The 21,492-nt window shown below is 29.3% G+C and overlaps 2 protein-coding genes and 1 non-coding gene across 3 annotated transcripts in view; 1 reads left to right on the top strand and 2 right to left on the bottom strand.

The window, feature by feature from the left end:
• Window positions 1-6,557, top strand: LOC123293729 (glutathione hydrolase 7-like). The gene is made up of 7 exons (XM_044874632.1): window positions 1-138; window positions 3,436-3,623; window positions 3,797-3,948; window positions 4,018-4,352; window positions 5,306-5,615; window positions 5,830-6,107; window positions 6,224-6,557. The coding sequence occupies exons 1-7, from the start codon at window positions 105-107 to the stop codon at window positions 6,391-6,393; spliced, it is 1,467 nt and encodes a 488-aa protein (XP_044730567.1). The 5' UTR covers window positions 1-104; the 3' UTR covers window positions 6,394-6,557.
• Window positions 6,558-7,911: 1,354 nt separating this feature from the next.
• LOC123293730 (serine/threonine-protein kinase NIM1-like) overlaps window positions 7,912-21,492 on the bottom strand; it is a 54,797-nt gene continuing 41,216 nt past the window's right edge. The window contains exons 3-9 of the mRNA XM_044874633.1: window positions 16,237-16,377; window positions 15,323-15,396; window positions 15,157-15,256; window positions 13,684-13,795; window positions 13,454-13,610; window positions 12,140-12,248; window positions 7,912-11,881 (exon numbers count right to left, since the gene is read on the bottom strand). Of these exons, the coding sequence (XP_044730568.1) occupies window positions 11,229-11,881; window positions 12,140-12,248; window positions 13,454-13,610; window positions 13,684-13,795; window positions 15,157-15,256; window positions 15,323-15,396; window positions 16,237-16,258 (1,227 nt within the window). The 5' untranslated portion in view covers window positions 16,259-16,377 and the 3' untranslated portion in view covers window positions 7,912-11,228. The remainder of the gene's footprint in view (window positions 11,882-12,139; window positions 12,249-13,453; window positions 13,611-13,683; window positions 13,796-15,156; window positions 15,257-15,322; window positions 15,397-16,236; window positions 16,378-21,492) is intronic.
• Trnat-agu lies at window positions 15,437-15,510 on the bottom strand. The gene has a single exon. It is a non-coding gene; the product is annotated as a tRNA-Thr (tRNA).

Here is a 21,492-nt window from a genome sequence, read left to right as displayed (position 1 = left end):
GTTGTAAGTATAAGTAATAATCAAGTGTGGTAATGTTTTGTTGAGTTTGAGGAAATAAAAAACAATATGTAGTTTGTGAAATTAACAAGAAAATATAAAAAAACATGGCCTCCACGAATAACAGTATTAGTGGCTCAGGTGTGTGCCAAATTTTTATTTATTCTACTTTTTGGATTCTCATCATTATTTGTGATATTTTGTTTGCGACGTATTTATTTTTCCACTGTAATTGTTGTGCCATTTAAGTGACGGTAGTTCACCCGTGAACTCATTTTGACGAGTTTGAAACAACGGAGTGTGTGTCTTTGATTAAATGAACTATTTAATATTTTAAACAAACTAAAGAGACACGCTTTTTTGACTAGCTAAACTATAACAAGTATTTACTATAAATTAAAAAAAAAAAAAAAAAAAATAGAATTAAGAAATAAATCATTTTATAGTAAAAAAGCGTGGGGTGATTTCGATTATTGTAAATATTTTATTGTCAGATAGTGGTAAAAGTAAATTCATTAAAATAATATGTTAAAAAGCAACCTATACTTTTTTGTGATAAAATGATGGCAATGTTTTGAAATCTTACTTTTGTTAAAAATGGTCCCTTGCATTCATCCTGTGATAACGTCCACTGTGTGATCCGGGGGTTAACTATACTTTGATGGGATCGAGTTAGCATGGGTCTGCAATTTTTTTGGACCTTGCGTTTACCCTTTGATGGTATCCATCATGATAATGTCCACCTATTGGGCCATTTTTACCAAAAGTGAGATTAGTAAACATTTACCAAAATGATCTTTTTCTTAATCACTCTTTTTTTTTTAACTTATAGAAATTATTTTCTACTCTTTAGATTTACAAAAGCCCGTTTTCTTGCTTTTTTAAACCCTATAAATTTACTTTCTACTTTTTAGTTCGACTAGTCACAAAAGCGTGTTTTTTAAGTTTTTAAACTATTATTTATTAACATTATGGAATGTTATTTGCGCTTCCACCATCAAAGATTTTTTAGTTTTTTTTATTAACGTATTATTATATCGCTCCAAAAATACGCCATTTTGTTTTATTTTTTCAAACACATCTAAGAACACTTGAGTTTTTGAGACAAATATAATGAAACCTTAAATATTGAAATCCGTTAAGCCGTTTGGAAGATACTAGGTAATAGAGAAATTTACCAACAAATATGTATACATACATTCAAGATACGCGCGAAAAACATAACCACCCCTTGACAGTCGAGTAAAAACACATAAATGATTCAATAACAATAATCGAAATCAAAGACACTAGAGACGTGAAAATTTCATCACCTTACAAACCTTAACTAAATACTATTTATTATCACCGGATTTGCGCGATTCGTTTTTTTATTGTTACGTTTTTATATAGAAAATTGAATAAGTTTAGGTAACACAGAGAAGTAGAAAATTTTCCTTTTTTACCATCTCTTATTACGCTATTAGAGTCGTCTACTATATAAGTAAATTCGAAAAAAATTTCGAAAATAAAAACTAAGTCAATCAAATGAAATTATTAAATGTCTTATTAATCACCTGGATATTTATTATTTAATAAATTAAGAAATGTATAATACCATATTTTGAATGTGTATTAGGTACTTACTTTCTAATCTAAATGGTAAACTAATTTTAAAAGAATGTTACACAAAAATCATTAATAAATTCCTATACATATATTTTTTAATTTTTGGCATTTACACATTGAATTGAAAATAAATTATTAAATACCTACTAATCATGAATTGAAATCATTTCTTTGTGCAAACAATCATTAACGTATGATTTATGAAAGTGGGGCAACTAAATTTAAGTAGAAAAAATGTATTAAACTAGCCGTTGCCCGTTCGCTTAAACTCATTTGACTTGTCAACATATTCAGACCCCTTTAACTAATCCCCTCTAAGTTCCCTGTACCCAATCCTTCCTTAAATTCCTTTGACCTGAAACTTTAAAACAAAAAAGAATTTCGTTCGAATCATAAAAATCCTATAAACAAAGAACTTAACAAATGTAATAATGCAACACTGGAACCAAAAATGGCTACAACTTTTACCGACTAAGCTCCATGCAATACGCGATAATATTTTCAACAAGCTACCAACCCTTGACCGCCAAAAATATTGTACAATCATTAGATTACGGATTGGACACACGAACATGAGCCACATTCATCTCATAACCAAAAGTAACCCAAACCGATGCCAACACTGCAACGCAGTAATATCGGTGAATCACGTTCTTTCACAATGTCAGGGATACCAGCATCAAAGAAACAAAAATGGATTACCCTCGGAAGCCAAGGATATCAATGATCCCAAATATTTCCCGAGTCTCTTCAAGTTTATTAAGGACAATGACTTAATTATATGAACCCATTTTGTATTAATAATAACACATGTAAATAATGTATAAGTCTCTGCGGTCGCTAATGACCTAGACGTTAAAAGCGACCTTAAATAAAATAAATAAATAACTTAACATTAAAAACATTATTTGACTATTACGATCATTTTAAAACAAAAAAAGTATAAAAAAAAAAAAATTCTATAAAAAAGTCCTTTTAGTTTTGCCCTTTCAGAAGTTCTAGTGTAATGATTTGCAGGGTTTTTTAAAAACAGGTACTAGCAGTTATCCACTCGTTTCGCTGGGAAATTTCAACTTTAAAACAAAGAATACCGCCTTATAGCTTTCTCATCTCTTGCCTTCACTTATCTCCTCTTTTGTTCATGATTTTATGGGTTTAAAATTTTCGGTGCGGAACCCTATTTTTTTTAAAATAAAATAAAATACAACCCATGTTATTTTCTGATAATGTATTCAAAAAAGAGGAATATTATATTTTCATATATTAATATGAAATATTAATATATGTATTTTCATATATTAATATTAGTGAGCGAATACACCTTAAAATTCAATTTTAAACATTTTTATCGAGCAATACAATAACAAGGTAGATATAGACTTCCAAGTGGTCTAATGTTTGTGGTTTGTGTTTTCTTAGAAAATAATCCATTGGTGTGAAATTAAAAAATTAGAGATTAGAAATAGGTACAGTACAAAATACAGATCAATATATAGCTTTTGGCTATACCAATAAGTTTTTTTTTATTTGGATTTTATTGACACCAATAGGGCTCTGATCCCACGATGCGTCTAACGTGCATTAGAATAGTTCTTAAGACAAATTAAGTGAAATATTTAGGAACCTCTTTTTCTACCTTTTTTCTTGAAAAAGATCGAAATATTTTTTATTGTTCACTTTCATGAGAAAAAATCCGAACTTTTTACAAAGACAACACATCGAAAAATTCGTTTTCCACTTATAAAGCCCTTAATATTAGGTATTTGAGGTGGGAGAGAGTTTGGCCTGTGACGATCATAACGACATAATTTTATTTTTATCTTTTTGCAGTTGAGGAACTAAGAGAAGATGTACCACTAAAACGTACCGGAGCCAAATCATACAGTTTCTGGAAGTGTTTACATTATCGAAATGCAGATTGTTTAACTGGAATTGGATTAGTGTATACAGTTTTCACAACAATATCTATTTCTGTAACATTTTTATTAATGTTACAAATATATTATGGGGCACATCAGGTAAATTCAAAGTCCAAGAGGCGCTCATTCGAAAGCTACCCACATGTACACAAAATATGATCGGCAATTATATTTTAATCGGAGTTTGTTCACTGATGGTTTTCGAATGACCGTCTCTTTAAACTTGGTCTAAGAACTGCAAGTCAAATTTTAAAACAGAATATCTTTTGAAGATTCTACCACATGGAAATGTAGTTACGGATAATGCAGAATGTTCTTCAATTGGAACTCTTATATTAAAAAAAGGTGGAAATGCTGTAGATGCAGCTGTAGCCGCTACCATTTGTATGGCAGTAGTAAATCCGCACACCACAGGACTTGCAGCGTACGGTTTTTATTGCATTTTAAAACCAAAACAATTTTTCATTATAACTAAAATTTATTTTCTACACAGTGGTGGGATTTTTATGACATACAACCATAGAACACGCTCATTACCTGAAGTCATCGATTTTGGACCAACAATTCAATTGGACACAACTACTTTGCCAAGACTCATCATTGGTTTAGGCTTTGCTCATCGTTTATATGGCAAATTGCCGTGGGTAGTTATTGTGAGACCTTCGGTGAATTTAGCTCGAAATGGATTTATTGTACAAAAGACATTATCAACAGCAATCGAAATGTCTAGGGCGTTTGATTTGTATGGAACACCACAACCTGGGCAACGCATGGAACTAACAACATTGGCATACACTTTAGAAGTTTATTCTAATATTACAGCTGATCGTAAGTACTTTTACAAATCCGTATGTTAAATTTCTAGATATAAGAATATTTTACGATACGTGAGTACCCAACAACTTACGTTGAATTATGAAAACGTGTCATTTTCGTTCAGATCACATACATGATGCGTCATTTTAATCTATAATGGCTAATACCACGTTTTGTGGCGAATCAATCAAAAAATAGTTTAAACAAAAGTTGCTGAGTTTAATGGGGGTCATCATGTTCTGACATCAGATTGGTCCTAGTTCTTTGGGTTTCTTAAATAACTGATTTGAATCCTAAATGGTGAAAGATAGAATAACACTTTAAATTAGAAAGTTGATTCTCATAAAAAACTAACATTTTTCATCTAAACCATTGTTTCGAAAATCGCCTGCTTTCGGAGGAAATGCGACTTAAAATTATGTCATTATTGCATTTAATCAAAAGAAAATAAGCTTAAAGGTTATCGATAATTATAGGTTTAAGTCATGGACACAGACGAATGTCCTCTATTGCCTTTGACAAATTTTGGCCAAAGCATTTTTCGCAGTTAGCCTGTTTTTTTCGATTAAATGCAATAATGACGTTGAAGTTGTATTTCCTCCTTAAGATGACAATTTTCGAAAAAAATGGTCTAGATAAAAACTGTGTTTTTAAAAAAATGGTTTAGATATAAAAACTAAGGATCAACTTTCTAATTTAAAGTGTTATTCTATCTCTTACCGTTTAGGATTTAAATTGGCTATTATAAAGAAACCCGAAAAACTCTGGGTCTATTCTGATGTCAGAACATGATGTCTCCCATCAAACTCTGCAACTTTTGTTTAAGTTATTTTTTGATTGGTTAACTACAAAACGAAAAACAAATTCAAAATTATTCGGATTAAATTGAAAATTCTGTTTTTCTCATTCTATTCAATTTCAATCCAGTAGAATAAAATCAGAAGAATAATTTTTATTGTTTTCAGAATTTGAAAATTTACTTGAATCAAGTAATAAGCCCAGTAAAGAATATGCAATCAATTCAACATTTGCAAATTACAATGTATATGTACCAAATTCACCAACCATTGGGCCTGTCTTATTGACAACTTTAAATAATATAAAAAAATATAATTTTACAAAAGATGATACCACAAAACCAGAATATACATATCGTTTAGCTGAAATTATTTTAAATACTTATGCTGAATTAAATATTACAAAACGTTTATATGAAGTTACGGCTTCCGTCGTCACTGTCACAGATATGCAAGATAATTATGTGTCAATTGTAACGTGAGTATTTTATCATTTAATTTTTATAATAAAAATCACCCACGATATCTATCACTACTCGTCATTATTATCTATCACTACACTCGTCATTATTTTTCGTTGGGCCAATCGTAAATTCAAAATTAGCAGTATTTTTTGCACTTCTTTTGTACGAGGTAATTTTTCTGTTGCCTATTGAGCGTTTATTACCTAATATAGTTTCAATTTTTTTTAGGGGATTAAATGGTATGTTAGGTTCGAGTCATATGAGCCTAGCGGGTTATATAACAGATAATGCACCGGTGGTAACTGGTGATTTAGAAACGTCGTTTATGCCTGTTATAGTGACCGATTCAAAATTTATTTGTGGTAAACGTATAATATTTGGTACTGGTGATGCCTCGTTGGCTGTGCAAATTCTTTCAGAATTATTAATCGCTGATAAAAATATTACTGATAGTATAGAAGCGTCACGATTTAGAATTTTAGGTGAAAAAGAAATTGGTATTGAAGGTATGTAAAAAAAAATATTTTTCACTTAAGTCCGCCATTTTTTTGTAGAGTAGTATATTAATTAAAGCTTGCTTATAATAATAATTATAAATTTAACTTACAATTTTTTTTAACAGAACATTTTATACCAAATTTTACTGAAGAAGTGATGACATACTTAAATACAATTGGTAATTTAACTAGTTTATCCGAACCATATGATGGAATAAATAGCATTTTGCTACTTGGCGATAACTCTGATGTACATTCAGATACTCGAACAGGTGGTCTTCCTAGCCAATTGTAAGGAATTTATTTATTTACATAGTTAGGTATATTTATGAAATGACAACATAATTGTGATAAAACTAGAGGCGTAGTTATATTTAACCTGTCTCTGGATAAAACTAACCATACGGAAATATGAAATAAGTACTCTAATAATATTTGTTTTGTACCTTAATTTGTAAAAAATTATATTTTCTTTTTGTTAACTCACGTAAAGTTTTAGACAAATGTGTCTCTAGTCGTAAATAAAAAATTTGAAAATTGCTATGATTTTTTATTGTTTTAATTCATAATATAGCTCAAGGCGAGATTGAAAAAAGCACCAGCTCTAAAATAATAGAGCAGACTATAACCTTTGGTTATAGGAACAAAAAAGGCCAAAGATCACTAAACCACAAAGCTTTCCTCGATAATGGATTCACAATGAATTTATGACTATTTTACACTTTAAAAAATTGAAAACTGTGCATATATTTTAACTGTGTAAAACAATCCCTTTGAGTGTTATGGAAGAGGGATAAGTGAGCTCAAGAGAAGCGCAGGCTATAAGGCGGTGGTTTTAACTTTTAAGTCCAATGAAGCTAGCGGGTATCAAGCTAGTTTGTAAATATTCCTGAAGTCGTTGCTAACTAGCAAAAACCATGAAGCTAAACAAAATTCAAAATAATCCTGGAATCTTTGGAAAATTCAAAGAATGTTTGGTATTTTTTTAATGTTTAGTAGAAATTTCCTTACATTAATCGATTTCTTAGTTGCATCGATTCTTAATATACCTAAAATTCCTTCTGTATAATAATGGATTGAGTGTCAATATGAAAAGATCTCAAATTCAATAAATATTATATCGTTTATTATTTTTAATTAAAAATAACAATATTTTTTACATGAATTATAAAATATACTTTCACAATTTTTCTAGTTGATCCCTGTTGGCAGTAACTTAACACAAATCATTCATAAAATATTAATATTCATATCATTTTATTATATTAATAATCTTTGGAGTATATTTGGTTTATTTTTAAATTCTAGGTGTTTTTGTTTTTTTGTAAAATTATAACATATTTTTGTAACACTTAAATAGTTCCTAAACTACCCTTAACTATCTATGAAAGCTGCGTTAAATACAAATATGCTTTGGCTATATTTTTATATCTAAAAGTCGAAACATATTCTAAATAGTTTTCTAAGTAATTATACAAAAAGATATTATAAGATAGATATTGCGATTGCTTTTAAAATTTTCTATTTCTTAATAGAACCAATGTTTCCGTTTTGTTTCTACAAAAAGTAGAAAACGGTAGAGTTTTTTTTAAATATATTTATTATACTGTATTTTCAACAGATAATGTTATGGTAGAGTTTATTAAATTTAAAAACATCCTCTTTGAATAGTATTAAATATTCAAAGTTTGTCCTTATCTTTACATTGAAACAAGATCTATTTTGTTTTGAATATTAAACTATAATTGTTATAACGATATATCTCAATGAAGTGGTTTCTGGAATTTTCTGGAAGAAAATTCACTACACAATCAAATATAGTCCATTACTTATACATTGATTCTGACCTAATTAAAGCTGTTACAATGAAATATAGTATAAATAGCTTTAAACTTAGTACACATATGAATAAGAAAAAAATAATAAAATTTTTTATATAAACTTGATCTTCTGTTAAATTCTCATAGTATGCACCACGATAATTATCCAATGGCGGTCTTCTACATTCTTCACAAACTGTTGCATCTCCAATTTTGCTATCATCAAATAATGCTTCAGGATCAATTTCTTTCTCACTAAATAGCATACGACGAGGGGTATAATCTGATTTAGGCCTATGATAATCTCCACTAACATTTGCCATATTTTTTTTTATTATTATTTTTGATTAATTGAAAATAATTAACCAATTTTTTTTTAAATGAACCATTTTTTTTTTTAATGTAAACAACATTTGGCAAATATTAAAAGCATTGGTAACGGATGATATTTGTATACAGATTATTAGGCGGCCTATGTAGTACCGGAGCTGTGTTAGAAAGAATGATAATAAATTTTCCCATTATTAAGTACCCCAACTATAAAATATGCGCTGTCAACATTTGGTCCAAAGTTAGGGTATACGTACCTGTTGTACCTAACGAAACTGCATCAGATTTAAATTTATCGGTAAGTTTCAAATCTTTTTATTTGATTTTTAGCCTTGGCGGGATTTTTCTATTTATAAAGGTACCGGATTTAACTTTAAACAAATTAATTATGGCTTACCTGATTGCCATCGTATCCTTTATTTAGAAAAAAGAATATTTTGAAAGGATATGCCTTTTTGGTTATTACGAATCTTCAAAATTCTAGTAAATCTATGATATGTGGTATTCTAATTTAAATTCTTCCAAAATTTTAATGTAAAATTTAAACCACTTGTTAAAGATCACAAGCTCATGCTTACCAAATTTTATAATTACCTCACCGTTGAGACTTTGTAAATTTGTTCTTTGTGTCTTGTTGGACAACTACGTACAAAAGAAAATTTTCGGTAGTAGGCGTTATATTTTATTTGGTCCAGATGTTATCGAATAACAAATGGAAAATGTAGTAGGGCATTTAATAAAACGGAATTCCTTTGGTCAAAAACTTGATAATTCCGATAAAACGATTTTCGATTCATTATTCGATGTTCTTCCTCTAAGAACAACTAAAAAGTGGATATACAATACTTAATAAAATAGATAGAAAAGGAGAGAAAGTCTGGTCGATGAGGCAATCACAAAATTCTTTAGATGTAGGTTTGTGGTTTATTATATATAAAAATTTACATATAAATATTTTATCACATTCATCATCAATATTTATTTTTCTGATGTATTAATTAAGATTTAAAGTTATTTTTTAACATTCCGTGCAAAAATTACCGGGTAATTTGGTAACTCTTTTCTTAAGTATAATAGCCACGATTGCTTGGCGTTTCTGAATGTTTCTACTCTTTTACTTGTTGTATGGTTAAGGTTAACTTTAAGCAGACACGTTCAGCTCAAATATCAAGCGAAAGTGGCTCATTAAAACGTCTATGATCTTTTAATCATTTATTTTTAAACATTACAATTGCGCAATACAATATTGCGTTTTTGGAAATTGGCATTGGTATGGTAGCTTTAACGTCCTATGTATATTGTGATTGTATATGTCAAAAGGTGGACACAAAGTTGTTTTTTAGTATTTATACCCTGAGATATCAACTTTCGATATTAATGATAATTTAACGCTGACACTCTACGCCTGACATAACTTTTTCAGCTAAGTGGAACCCTAATTGAACACTCAAAGCCAGCGTCAAGCGTAATAAAGACAATATTATATTTTTATGAATATAATATACACATGACATTAAAACTATCATTGTTTGACATTGTTCAGACGAAGATAAGAGACAACGCGACTCAGTACACTCACAGATGTGTCGCTATTACAATTCTCTTTAGATTAGGATAAAAAATTATGTGTTGAGGGCGAAATTCTATGGCCCATTTTGTTTAAAAAAATTAGAATAGGTTTATGATGAATTACTTTTAAAATCCCAATTACAGAAAATTTCCATTTCAAGGTCGCTTAAAAATCAAATGATGCTTATTAAATTCCTTCGATATTACTGGTTTGATCTAATCGTATCAAGAATTCGTTTTGAATAATGGTCGTTAACATTTTTTAAAATTTACACAATGATAAGGCACATCCCAGAAACGAACTTCAGTAGTAACCGAATTTAAAATCAAAAGCGTCACAAATATCATAGATCAATATACTACATTCGCCTACATTCGCCAAATTTGACCCCATCAAAGTTTTATTTATTCTTGAAAATAAAATATTCATTCAGCGGTGTTTATTTTGAATCGATTGAGATTTGAGTGGCCCCCCTTAGTTTTAATCCATGTGATTTAAAAATCTGAAAAATATGTCGATAATAGTACTCGAGAAACATTTTAAACGAAAATTATTTCGAATATGATATGTTAACTAGAGGCAACGCGGGGACAACTACAAATAGTTAAATATTTTGAGAACTTACATTTTGTGAAATATTCAAATGAGAAGAAAAGTTATTTGAAACTTTTTATCTATATTTTTATAGACCCATCTGAGGATATATAATAAATCCGATAAAATTTTTCTTTTTTGATCTAATTCTCTTAGGCCATATGGCGGAACCATTTTATGCTTGGACTAAATGTACTTGGCCCATTTTTAAAATGTATATTAAAAACAAATGCAACATATTTTTCCTAATGATTTCCACTTTATTTTTTAGAGTAAACCTTTTTCTGTAACTTTCAGTTATACTTTTCATGTCTCGATAAATGACGTTTTGTTGGTGTAAATATTGAACTTTTCAACACTTTCAATAACAAGTTGTAAATATTTCCCAACATTAATTGAGCTTATATTGACTCATTTCGTTCACCGGAAATTATACTTAGAGCTCTCTGCGGCAAAATAATCGATAGTTAAAAAAAATCAAAATATGCCGCACCCTAGAGTATTAAGTAATCACTTTGTTAATGTAATTTATTAATGAATAGGTATTTATGAATTCGTATAAATATTTGTACCACCCCTCTCGTGAAGAAGCTGCCGTCTACCTATTAATTGTTGGTTTTTTTTTTACAAGAAAATAGTTCATTATTTAAAAAAAATATTTATCAAGTTTCCAAAACGATAACAATATTAACAAATAACATTTCTCGTTGTTTTTGCGTCACAGTTAAATCACAGCTTAGTCCAACACAAATAAAACCTTTCAATATAATATTAACACTGTACAGTTAAAATTCATAAATAATTGATCCAATATTTTTACAATAATATACATGTCATAGACATTTTATTTTTAACATTAGAATTTTTTCGTCCATGTTTTTTATCACATTTATTCGCCATACTCTCTTTACGTTCACGACTCGCTTCAAACAGTGCTTGTTGAAAACGATGTATAATAATACGATACACTCCAATCACAGAACTTTTACTACTTAATGCTACGTTATCACATAATAATTTTGTTGTAATACCATAAGTTTCTAATTTTTTTCGAGCTTTAGCTTCAATTGGATTTAATTGTGTTAAATCTTGTGTGTCCGTTGGTTCAATAACAAATTTTTGAAAAGGTACGATGTATAATGATGTATCCACATTGGCTAACCAATCTGATTTGAGTATATCAGATAATGCCATTCGCGAACTAGGTGTTTGTTTCAGTGTGTTTTCAATGATGTAAGCGCATAATGGTGACACATTTGATGGGATATCATATTTACCATTTAATATACAGTCTTTTAATTTGACAACCGTGTTTGCACGAAATGGCATTGCACCGGTTACTACAAAATAAAGTAATACACCTAAGGCCCATGTATCTACGGAACGTCCAATGTAATGTTGGTCACGAAATAACTCAGGCGCTGCGTATGGCGGTGATCCACAAAATGTGTTCAAATGTTCATCGGGACCTAAAAAACGAATTTATCAAATCAAAAAAATATATCAATTCTAAAAACTATAAGGGCTATGCACCAACTGAATATCCAAACGAAAATAGAGTGAACAAATGGAAAATATCATAATTCGATAGAGCGCACTTAATTTTAAAGGAATGTATTCATTCTTAAACACTATTCCAGGTTTAAAATGGAAAATATGAATGATGAGAAATTTTTTTTGAAACAAATTGATTATCTTTAACAAACTGTAATGTCAATTCTACTAACCTTTTAATAATTTTGTGCTAAAACCAAAATCACCTAATTTAACATAATTTGGACCAGCATAAAATACATTTTCGGCTTTGATATCACGATGAATGAAACCTTTACTATGCTGAAATTATAAGAATAAAAATAATAATAAACAATCCAACTTTAACATTACAAGTTTTAAAGTCATTTTTAATTTACTTGGATTTTTAGCAAATTTCAGGAAAGGGCAAATAAGAGTGCGATTTTGGAAACTTTTTTGGATCCATTTTCCAAATTATTCGTTTATTACCTTATTATTATTTTACTACTAGTTTAAGAAGTATTTTTAAGTAATAATTAAGGAAGTACGGGCAGGATAGAAACTTTCAGTGAATTGCTTGTTTTTTTTTTTTTTATAAGTAGTTTAAATAAATAATTGACTTCAATAGATAGTGATATAATAAATAGTGATATTTAAAATAAATAAAAACTCGACCGAATATTATGAAATTCTTTTCGGATCATATTGTCGTTAATACGCTTCGATCGTCACCTCAACGAAGTCAATATCATTTTTTGTTCCTGTGATATTGATCACCAAAAAATGAAAAAAAACTCGACTGATTCGAAACGATTGGACCGCATAATATGAAATTCTTGTTTCTCATATCTATTGCCGTTAATACGCTTCGATCGACATCTCAGCGAAGTCGATATCATTTTGGAATATATTGCCATCCAAACGATCCGATCGACACCTCAACGAAGTCGATATTATTTTTGATTCGCGCGATATTGACGACGAAAAAATTTCTACGGATGTACGCGCACATACTTCTTCTTCAAATTGGTGTATAATCTTGTCCTACCCATGAAACGAAAAGATATGTTGAAAGTTTCGATTTCGAAAATCAGACCATTTACAATAACTTCCTATACTATTGGCAAGTTAAAAAAGAGGAATAAAAGATATTAACAACAAAAATCGCAACGAATGAAATCATATAGGTTTCAATTTTGCTACGTTTGAGTGTCTTCAATTCGATCAATCTTAATTGAAATAAAATATTTTATAGCCTTCTCTAATGTTTTTTAAGATATTTCTATCGGCGTAAGAAAGAACGTGATAACTTAGAAAGATAGGAAAATATAGTTCTCCAAATAATAGTTGTATTAGTGCAGTATATCTAGAAACGCTGCACAGCACACAAGTAAATTGTACAACGTTGCTGCTTATACAATTCATTCCTGGATTGTCTCTCTTTTTTTTTACTCATTATATTTATTGTCCACTTAGTCAGACATTTTCATTAACAGCTTTTATTAAGCATCATAAGTTAAACGCACCATGTAATTAACAGCTAAAACAACTTGTGTAAAAACAATTTTCGCTTCAGTTTCATGAATTTTTCCTTCCGACGATATTTTATTAAATAACTCTCCACCTTTTGCATATTCAGTGACTAGATGTATTTTTGTGTAGGTTTCCACAACTTCAAATAATCTAAAAATAAGTAACATCCTTTTGCGTAAATACATAAATTATTACTATTAAAATTATTTTGTTGTTATTTTACCGAATAATATTTGGATGATGTACAGCTTCCATTGTTGCTATTTCACGTGCAAGCATTTTACGTGTTTTATTATCCAATTTACTTTTATCAATTATTTTTATTGCTACCTTATCTGAAAAAAGAAAACATTAAATTAAAACAATTTTTTTAATGAAAATTTTGATAGTTTTTCATGTAAAAAGTACTCGAGGGTAAAATAAAAAATAAATTTCTTAGAAAAGTTTTGTGTTATAAAAAAAATTAATGTTAAATAAATTTTATAGGCAATATGCATTATACTAATGTAAAACAAGATTGCAAAAACACGCGAAATACTAATAACAACACTTAGAATTTACAAAAACTTTAACCTTCGAGAGAAATAAATAACGCATATATAGATGTTTCGTAACGTTTTTTTATAAAATAATTTGAGAAATCTGAACTTTGTCAGCAATTTGCTAAGTCTAGCGCTATTAGCTAGGGAATAAAGAATAGTTTTTTTGCAAAATTCAGTCTCTAAAATACCATAATACAATTAATAAGCCGGAAAAAAGTGTGGAAACAGCACCGATTGTAATTAAACTTTTTGTAACGTGTTTATAATATCCCAAGAAATATTTATTTAGCCAACTTAATTTAGTCACAAGAGGGCATAGGGCACCAGCAGGCGGTGTATTCCAGTTTTTTTAAAATGCTTATTTTGGCTTAAAATTGTAATCTAGTAGGTATTTTTGGTCGCTGAATATGACTACGAAGTGAGATTACACTAATTCTGTCACGTATTCCAAAAATCGTGACATTTTTGATCTGAAATTTAATTTTTTGCACAAAATCGGAAAATTGAGTATTTATCGGCTAAACTCTGCTCTAGGAGGTATTTTTGGTTGCTGATTCCCAATCTGATGTTAGATAAACGGATTCTGTCACATGTTCGAAAATCGTGCATTTTTGATCAAGAATATGCCCTATGCCTCCTTTTGGCTAGGTTAAGTAAGCTGAATGTTCCTTAGGGTCCTATAAACGCGTTACAAAAAGTTTCATTAATATCGGTGCTGTTTCTCCCAACTTTTCCTATGCATCCCGGCTTATTAGTTGTACTACCATCAAAGTATTTGAAAACATAAATCTTCGGTTTGAGAAGTGTATACTTTACGAAGGGGAAGGGCGTAACTTGAATTGCAAATTATTTCAAAGGAATTTTTGGCGCAATGAAGACGTTTCAGAATATTTCATTTTTGAAATTAAAGAGTTGATTTTTTGTTAGCTATCAGTATAGATCATAAATTACTATATTTTCAGTACTCGGACATCGAAACATGCTAGACTAGCTGTGGAAAGAAAACTCTTTTTACAAGAAATAGATTACAATCTAAATCTGTTGAATGAAATCAACAATTGCACTTATAATTGGAAATTCATTCTCGACAGACAGTACAGTTGGATAAATTGTAATAGATATGTTTTTCTCTACGGAACCTTAATTACACTTACCCTTAGTGAGTTGATGAATTGCCATTTTGACTTGCGAAAAATTTCCACTACCAATATCACCCGAAAATCGATAAAAACCCACTCGTTTACCGAGTGATATCTATAAAACACAAACATTAAAGTAAAAATTATAATTTACGTGAAAAATAAAAACAAAATTTATTACCTCGTGCGTCCACCTCGAATCATGTTTTAAATTATGTAGTAATTGTTCGTATGGTGTAGTTGTTTGAACTGGACCTAAAAAAAAAAAAACCATACATATATCATATTGTATGATAGGCCCCGGCGAGATTCGAACTCGCGATCTCCTGTTTACTAGACAGGCGCTTTAACCAACTAAGCCACGGCGCCGCTATGTGAAGGCTGTAATAGTTAAAATATAAGATAGAACAAGTCTTACATGTTTTATTGTTGAAAAAATTGTTAATTTTTTGTTTTTATTGTGATAAAATATTAAATGATGTTAGTAATTTAATATTATTATATTAAAAAAATATATTTCTTTTCCTTATGTGAATATGTTATAAATTCTATAAAAAAATTATCTCTCGTTTCAACATAAATAAATACACGAGACCAGTGTTTGAAGCCAGCATTCCCGCCAACTGGCTTGATTTATCTTCCTGGCTGCTAATTACTTATTCCATTTCTTTCTACACTAGGATATGAACTTCAGCCAGTATAATTGTTTTCCACAGCAAACCATTTAACTACAATTTTCCATTGTTGTTTATTATATCATATTCGTTTCTCGATATGCACTTGATACAATATGACTTACGCACTGTATCGAAGGTAAGCGGGAAAAAGCGCGAATATGGATGAAATTTTGTATGTAGAGTAGTTTATTGGGCAGAACAAATTTATATAATTTGCTCTTTATTTCTTATTTAAAAAACCCACTTCTTTCGATGTTTTTAAAGATTTTTGCATCTCTTCGGCCCTCCAAAATTAGGTTAGAGAGTTGAAAATTGGTATGTTCTGGTTAGCGTCAATAAAGTACCAGTAAGTTATAATTTACTTTTATTTAGTTTTTAGTTAAAATTTAAATCAAGATTAAAAATAAAAATTTCTCACCTATAGAAGCTCGTTGAACCATTTTAGATTAATATCAAACCATTATGGTTTTACATGAATTTATATAGAAATGACCAATGATTACATCTTGAAAGTACATGTCTGATGGATGTATATAGCGTTAGCGACACTGACTGATATCTGCAACAATAAAATAATATATAAGTATATTATTAAAACTTACAACACGTAGGTATTTTACACGTGTTTCAATTTTTAATTTTGATTTTATATTGTAAAATTGTTTTTCATATATATTTTTTAAAAATCCTTAAGATGAGACATTTCAATACCGACTTCTGTCGAATGAAAATGTTATACAACAAACCTTACAGAAATTGTCAGCAACATATTTTATTGCCAATAAAATAATTATTGTTGTTTTTATACCATGCATATATGTAATATGCAAGGTATACTAAATTTAGTCCCAAGTTTGTATCGCTTCAAAATATTGATGCTACGAACAAAATTTTGGTATAGGTGTTCATAAAATCACCTAATTAGTCCATTTTCGGTTGTCCGTCCGTCCGTCCGTCTGTGGGCACGATAACTCAAAAACGAAAAAAGATATTAAGCTAAAATTTTTACAGCGTACTCAGGACGTAAAAAGTGAGGTCGAGTTCGTAAATGAGCAACATAGATCAATTGGGTCTTGACCTATGGGTCATTAGGACCCATCTTGTAAACCGTTAGAGATAGAACAAAAGTTTAAATTTAAAAAATGTTCCTTATCAAAAAATAAACAACTTTTGTTTGAAACATTTTTTCGTAAACATCACTGTTTATCCGTGAGGGCGCAAATTAGGCGTAAATTGTACAGTATGTATTATATAAATTGTATACCTATGTATGTGCAATGTGATAGAGTAATCAACACTATTTATGCATGGTATTTCAACAATTAACTCGGTCAATTGTTTGTTTTCACTTGTTACCTTTTTTTCTTTGTCCTAAACTAGCTGTGAACTGCCCGCTTCGCTAAATACAAAAGATTATTGTGTTATAACCTTCACTTCATATGCTGTCACTTATCCCTCTTTTGTTCACAATTTTGTCGACATCACATTAACCTCTAAAATTATCAGTGTTTCTCCACTTTATCATGTATGTATTGTACATAAAAACTTTCCTCTTATTAGAAAAAACCGGATCAAAATCCGTTTCGTCGTTTAAAGATCTAAGAATACATAGGGACATAGGGACAGACAGCGACAAGTGACTTTTTATACTATGTATTGATATTGAAGTAATTAAAGGATATATTGCAAACGTAAAAAAAATCGCTGTTGAGTTTTCAACATATTTGTTTAATTCCATCCATGAATACATTTTGACTGGTTTTGGGTTGATGTTTATACGTATCTCGCATAATTCAAAAACTATTAGCAGAATAGGGTTGTCATTTTATAACCTTTTTTTGTAACATCGAGTAAGGACCCCGATCCCTTTATGAAATTCCTTGTAAGGAACGATATGGAAAAATTTTCGATTTCCATATTAATAGAAATGCCAATTTTGTACTATCCCAGAGTAGTAATTTAGTGAGTATTGAATCATACTGAAAGTAATTTTCTAAGGGCTTATTTTGTTCGCCGATCACAAGCTTGTGAATCAAATTGCTCGCCGAGGCGAGGAAAAAAAGATATGGACATTTTTAGCACGACATTTGAATTGAACATGGAAATCAAAAAAGTTTGATTTTGACTACCGTGAGACTGGCTTAAATTTAATTTAAAATTTTTTTAAATTTACATTGTTTGTAAATTTTTGTTCCACATTCGGTTTAAATCTTGAATTGAATTTTGAAGCAGTTATGCTCAATCGGTTGAGCTGAAATTGTGTATAAAATAACTTTTTGAATTTTGGCAAGTGAAAGTCTACGGTTTTAAAAAAATCACTTTTTACACTGTGTGATAAATCACTATTTACACTGTGTGAATTTTCACGATATTAAGCTATATTTTCGTAAAAATGTCCAACCTATAACGATTAATCGAAGAAAAAAGATCTTTCGCTTCTTTTTTTAAAGCCGAGTGCAACGATACTCCACAAAGTACAGGTGAAATTACCCCAAATTTTATGAAAAGAAAGCTTCTCTTAAAATGTAACGTAAGAAAATTTTTGTTGGTTAATACATTCTATGGATATTTAAATTTATGCGTGCGTTTAAAACACGCACTTGGCGAATTTTCAAGTTTTAAATCTTTTGGCGTTCATTATATAATCAATCAATCAATATTTTTACGAGTGCATCCATCCATTAGCTTAATAAATTTTGCTCAAGTGAAATTTTTAAGTAAAAACAAATTTTCATTGATTTAGTGAAAATATGAAAAACATTTCTTACATAAATTTTTTTTCTTTAAGAAAATTTCCGTAATAAATTTATATTATTTAAAAAAAATTTCCTAAATAAAGTTTGCCAATATAAAACTAAAAAATAAAGTAATTCAATTTCAAAGAGATACAAAAGATATACATTTACAGTGCCAAATTAAATACTAACAATTAATTTATCGATATTTAATTTAGGAATTAAAAAATTCGAACAAATCAGACACTATATCAAATTTGTAAATATTTACATGAGTTTGAAAGAAATTAAATTAATGACAAATGTACTCCACACCTCTAATGTCTATATAACGTTTATTAAAGTTTACTTGCAATATTGTTTGAAACCATTTTTTTGGTATTCGGTGTAATCGAGTTAAACCAAGAAGGCAAAAGAAAAATTTTGTAATTTTTCGATATAAATCTTTGTCTGTCGGTAAAATCAAAAAAACAACTGAATGAATTGTTTAAATACTCATATGCTTAAGTATTCGTTTTGGAATTATTCAGTATTAAAAAATGACGCTTTTTTGGTTTTAGAAAATCTAAAAGTGATTTTTAACGATCTTTTTTTCGTCTTTTAAAATCTAGATTCTTTGAAACGAAATTTTATTCATAATTTTTCCTTGAAAATTTACCCCTTTGACTCCCTTAATATTATCGGATGGATTTAGTATGAAATTAGTACCTATTCAAATTTGCAACCTTCTATCATTTTTCAGTTTTTTAATTTTAGAGAAAATGGAAATTCAATTTTTGCCCTCTGATCTTTGAAAAAATCGAAATATGTGCAGGTTATTGTTGAACCTGAAATTTTAGCATGTATCTTTATTTATTAGTGTAGTGTAGTGTATTTATTACCAACAAATTGAAATTTTGGGTGTCAATTAATGAGTACTTAATACGCCTTCCGAATAAATTTAAAATTGATTCACTGTCCTTTTTACATTCAGCCTTTTTTATGATAAATGTTGGATTTTTAGTCAATAAGTGCTTTTAAAAATATTACCATTTACATAAAAAAATTTTTATCAATAATATTCCTTAAGTTTTAAGCTTTAAAATACCACCAAATTTAAGAAATGTGCATAAAGATGAAAAACTTTTTTTGGTAAAAACACTGATTTTGATAGTTAATTTCTCCTAAACAGAGAACCGATATTAATTTTTTACAAAAAACTTATAAAAGGATGATTAATTGATAAATAGAATTTCAAATCTTTGGTATTATTTTCAATTTACGGTATCGAAATACCTTAAAGAGTTGAAATGAAAATGATAACAAAAATTTAAAATGTTATTTATCAATTAATCATCCTTGTATAGATCTTTTGTGAAAAATTCATATCGATTTCCTGTACGGTTTATGAGAAATGTACATTCTTCCAATCTTTTTTCCAGTCAGATGTTCCTCAGAGGTTCTTTGCGTGGGTATGATCAGGAAGATCCAATGAAAAATAAAATAATTTTTTTTTAAATAGGGATATTCTAATATAGTCCTGCTAGGGAACTGGTTAGGATTATCCTAATAAGGTTAACCTTATTTTTTACTGATGAAGTCCTTATGATACTTCAAGGAAATAAGGAAATAATTCTAGTCGGGACGTGTCTTTTTTTGGTAAAAACATGAATATCCCGTTTAAAACTTATCATAGAATTTTCGGGTTAAAAACACGACCATTATAATAGATAAGTCGAACTACTACACGTATATATAGAGGTAAAAATGATTTTGGCGTATAATAAAATAATTTGGCATGTTTAAAAGGTATATTAGGCCAACTACGCGGAACATTAACATAATAAAAGTTTTCGTAATATAATTTATAAATATTTTATTATGTGTTTATTTTATTATTTACATTTACATTTTGTTATTGATTGCTTGATTATTTGATAATTTATAGTGAGAATACAAAAACAAAACAAATAATTGATTTTAAAGAATTATTATTATCTACTTAGTACTTATGTCAACAATATTAACTATTATTGTCATTGCCATCTTTAATATACTATTATTAAGGGATGTTCTCAGTGGTGTGCTGAGGGTGGGTATAGACCTTTTCATCGATTTGCTTTTATTTCGGACAGTTGTCAAAAATTATTCAACCCAAGAAAGTTAAATATATTTTATCTTTTTCAAGCAGCGCTTTTTGATAAGGATAGAAGATATAAGATATGTCTTTACTTGATTGAAAACAGTCCGAAACAAAACAAAAAACATTTTGTAAATGAAAAGCCCTATTGTATACCTTGCGAGCCCCTTATTCTTCTTGGCAACCATTACTTTACAACAGAAAGGATCCCAAAACTATGGAAGGTAGAGATAAGGAGAACTATCTCTGTATATAAAATGCAGTGCTGCCAATGCGCGGACTCCGATTTACCCGTTTACTCAAACGAGAATACCTGCTTTTATCCGATAGTTATGATTCTTACCAGTGGTGGATCCACGATTTCGTCCAGGGGAAGTTATTATATATACAGATTTTTAACCATTTATTTTGAAGTTAAATTATATAAAATGACATAATAATAATCCTTATGAGGGGGGGGAGGGTGGCTTGAACCCAAATAATCAGTGTATCCATCGCAGTGTATCGCTATAGAGATTACATATGAAATTCTGTTTTGCAAGAAAGAGACAGGCAACAATCTTTGAATACTCATAACTTACAAATTTAACTTAAATTAAATTTTGTTACGGTAACGTACGTCTACTTTTACATTTTTATGGGTAATGTGGCAAATTAAATATAGATTTTATTTATTTTTAAAGCATGAAAATTTTAGAAACTATAAATTCATTCAAAGCTAGAACATCGAAGATTGGTTTAGGTTATATTAGCTGTCCACGATAGACACACTTAGCCCATAGGACCCATTGTGATATCATTATGTATTTTACCACCTTTC

The sequence above is a fragment of the Chrysoperla carnea genome, chromosome 2, assembly GCF_905475395.1.
Source record: "Chrysoperla carnea chromosome 2, inChrCarn1.1, whole genome shotgun sequence".
NCBI classification, from domain to species: Eukaryota; Metazoa; Arthropoda; class Insecta; order Neuroptera; family Chrysopidae; genus Chrysoperla; species Chrysoperla carnea.
The sequence above is the reverse complement of the archived record's forward strand: the minus strand, read 5'-3'. Positions and strand labels throughout refer to the sequence as shown.

Bases quoted from the DNA above. Each gene is read 5' to 3' on its own strand.
- LOC123293729 (XM_044874632.1), top strand. From the start codon at position 105: ATGGCCTCCACGAATAACAGTATTAGTGGCTCAG. The intron at 139-3,435 runs GTGTGTGCCAAA...ATCTTTTTGCAG, and splicing joins TAACAGTATTAGTGGCTCAG to TTGAGGAACTAAGAGAAGAT. The intron at 6,108-6,223 runs GTATGTAAAAAA...TTTTTTTAACAG, and splicing joins AAAAGAAATTGGTATTGAAG to AACATTTTATACCAAATTTT.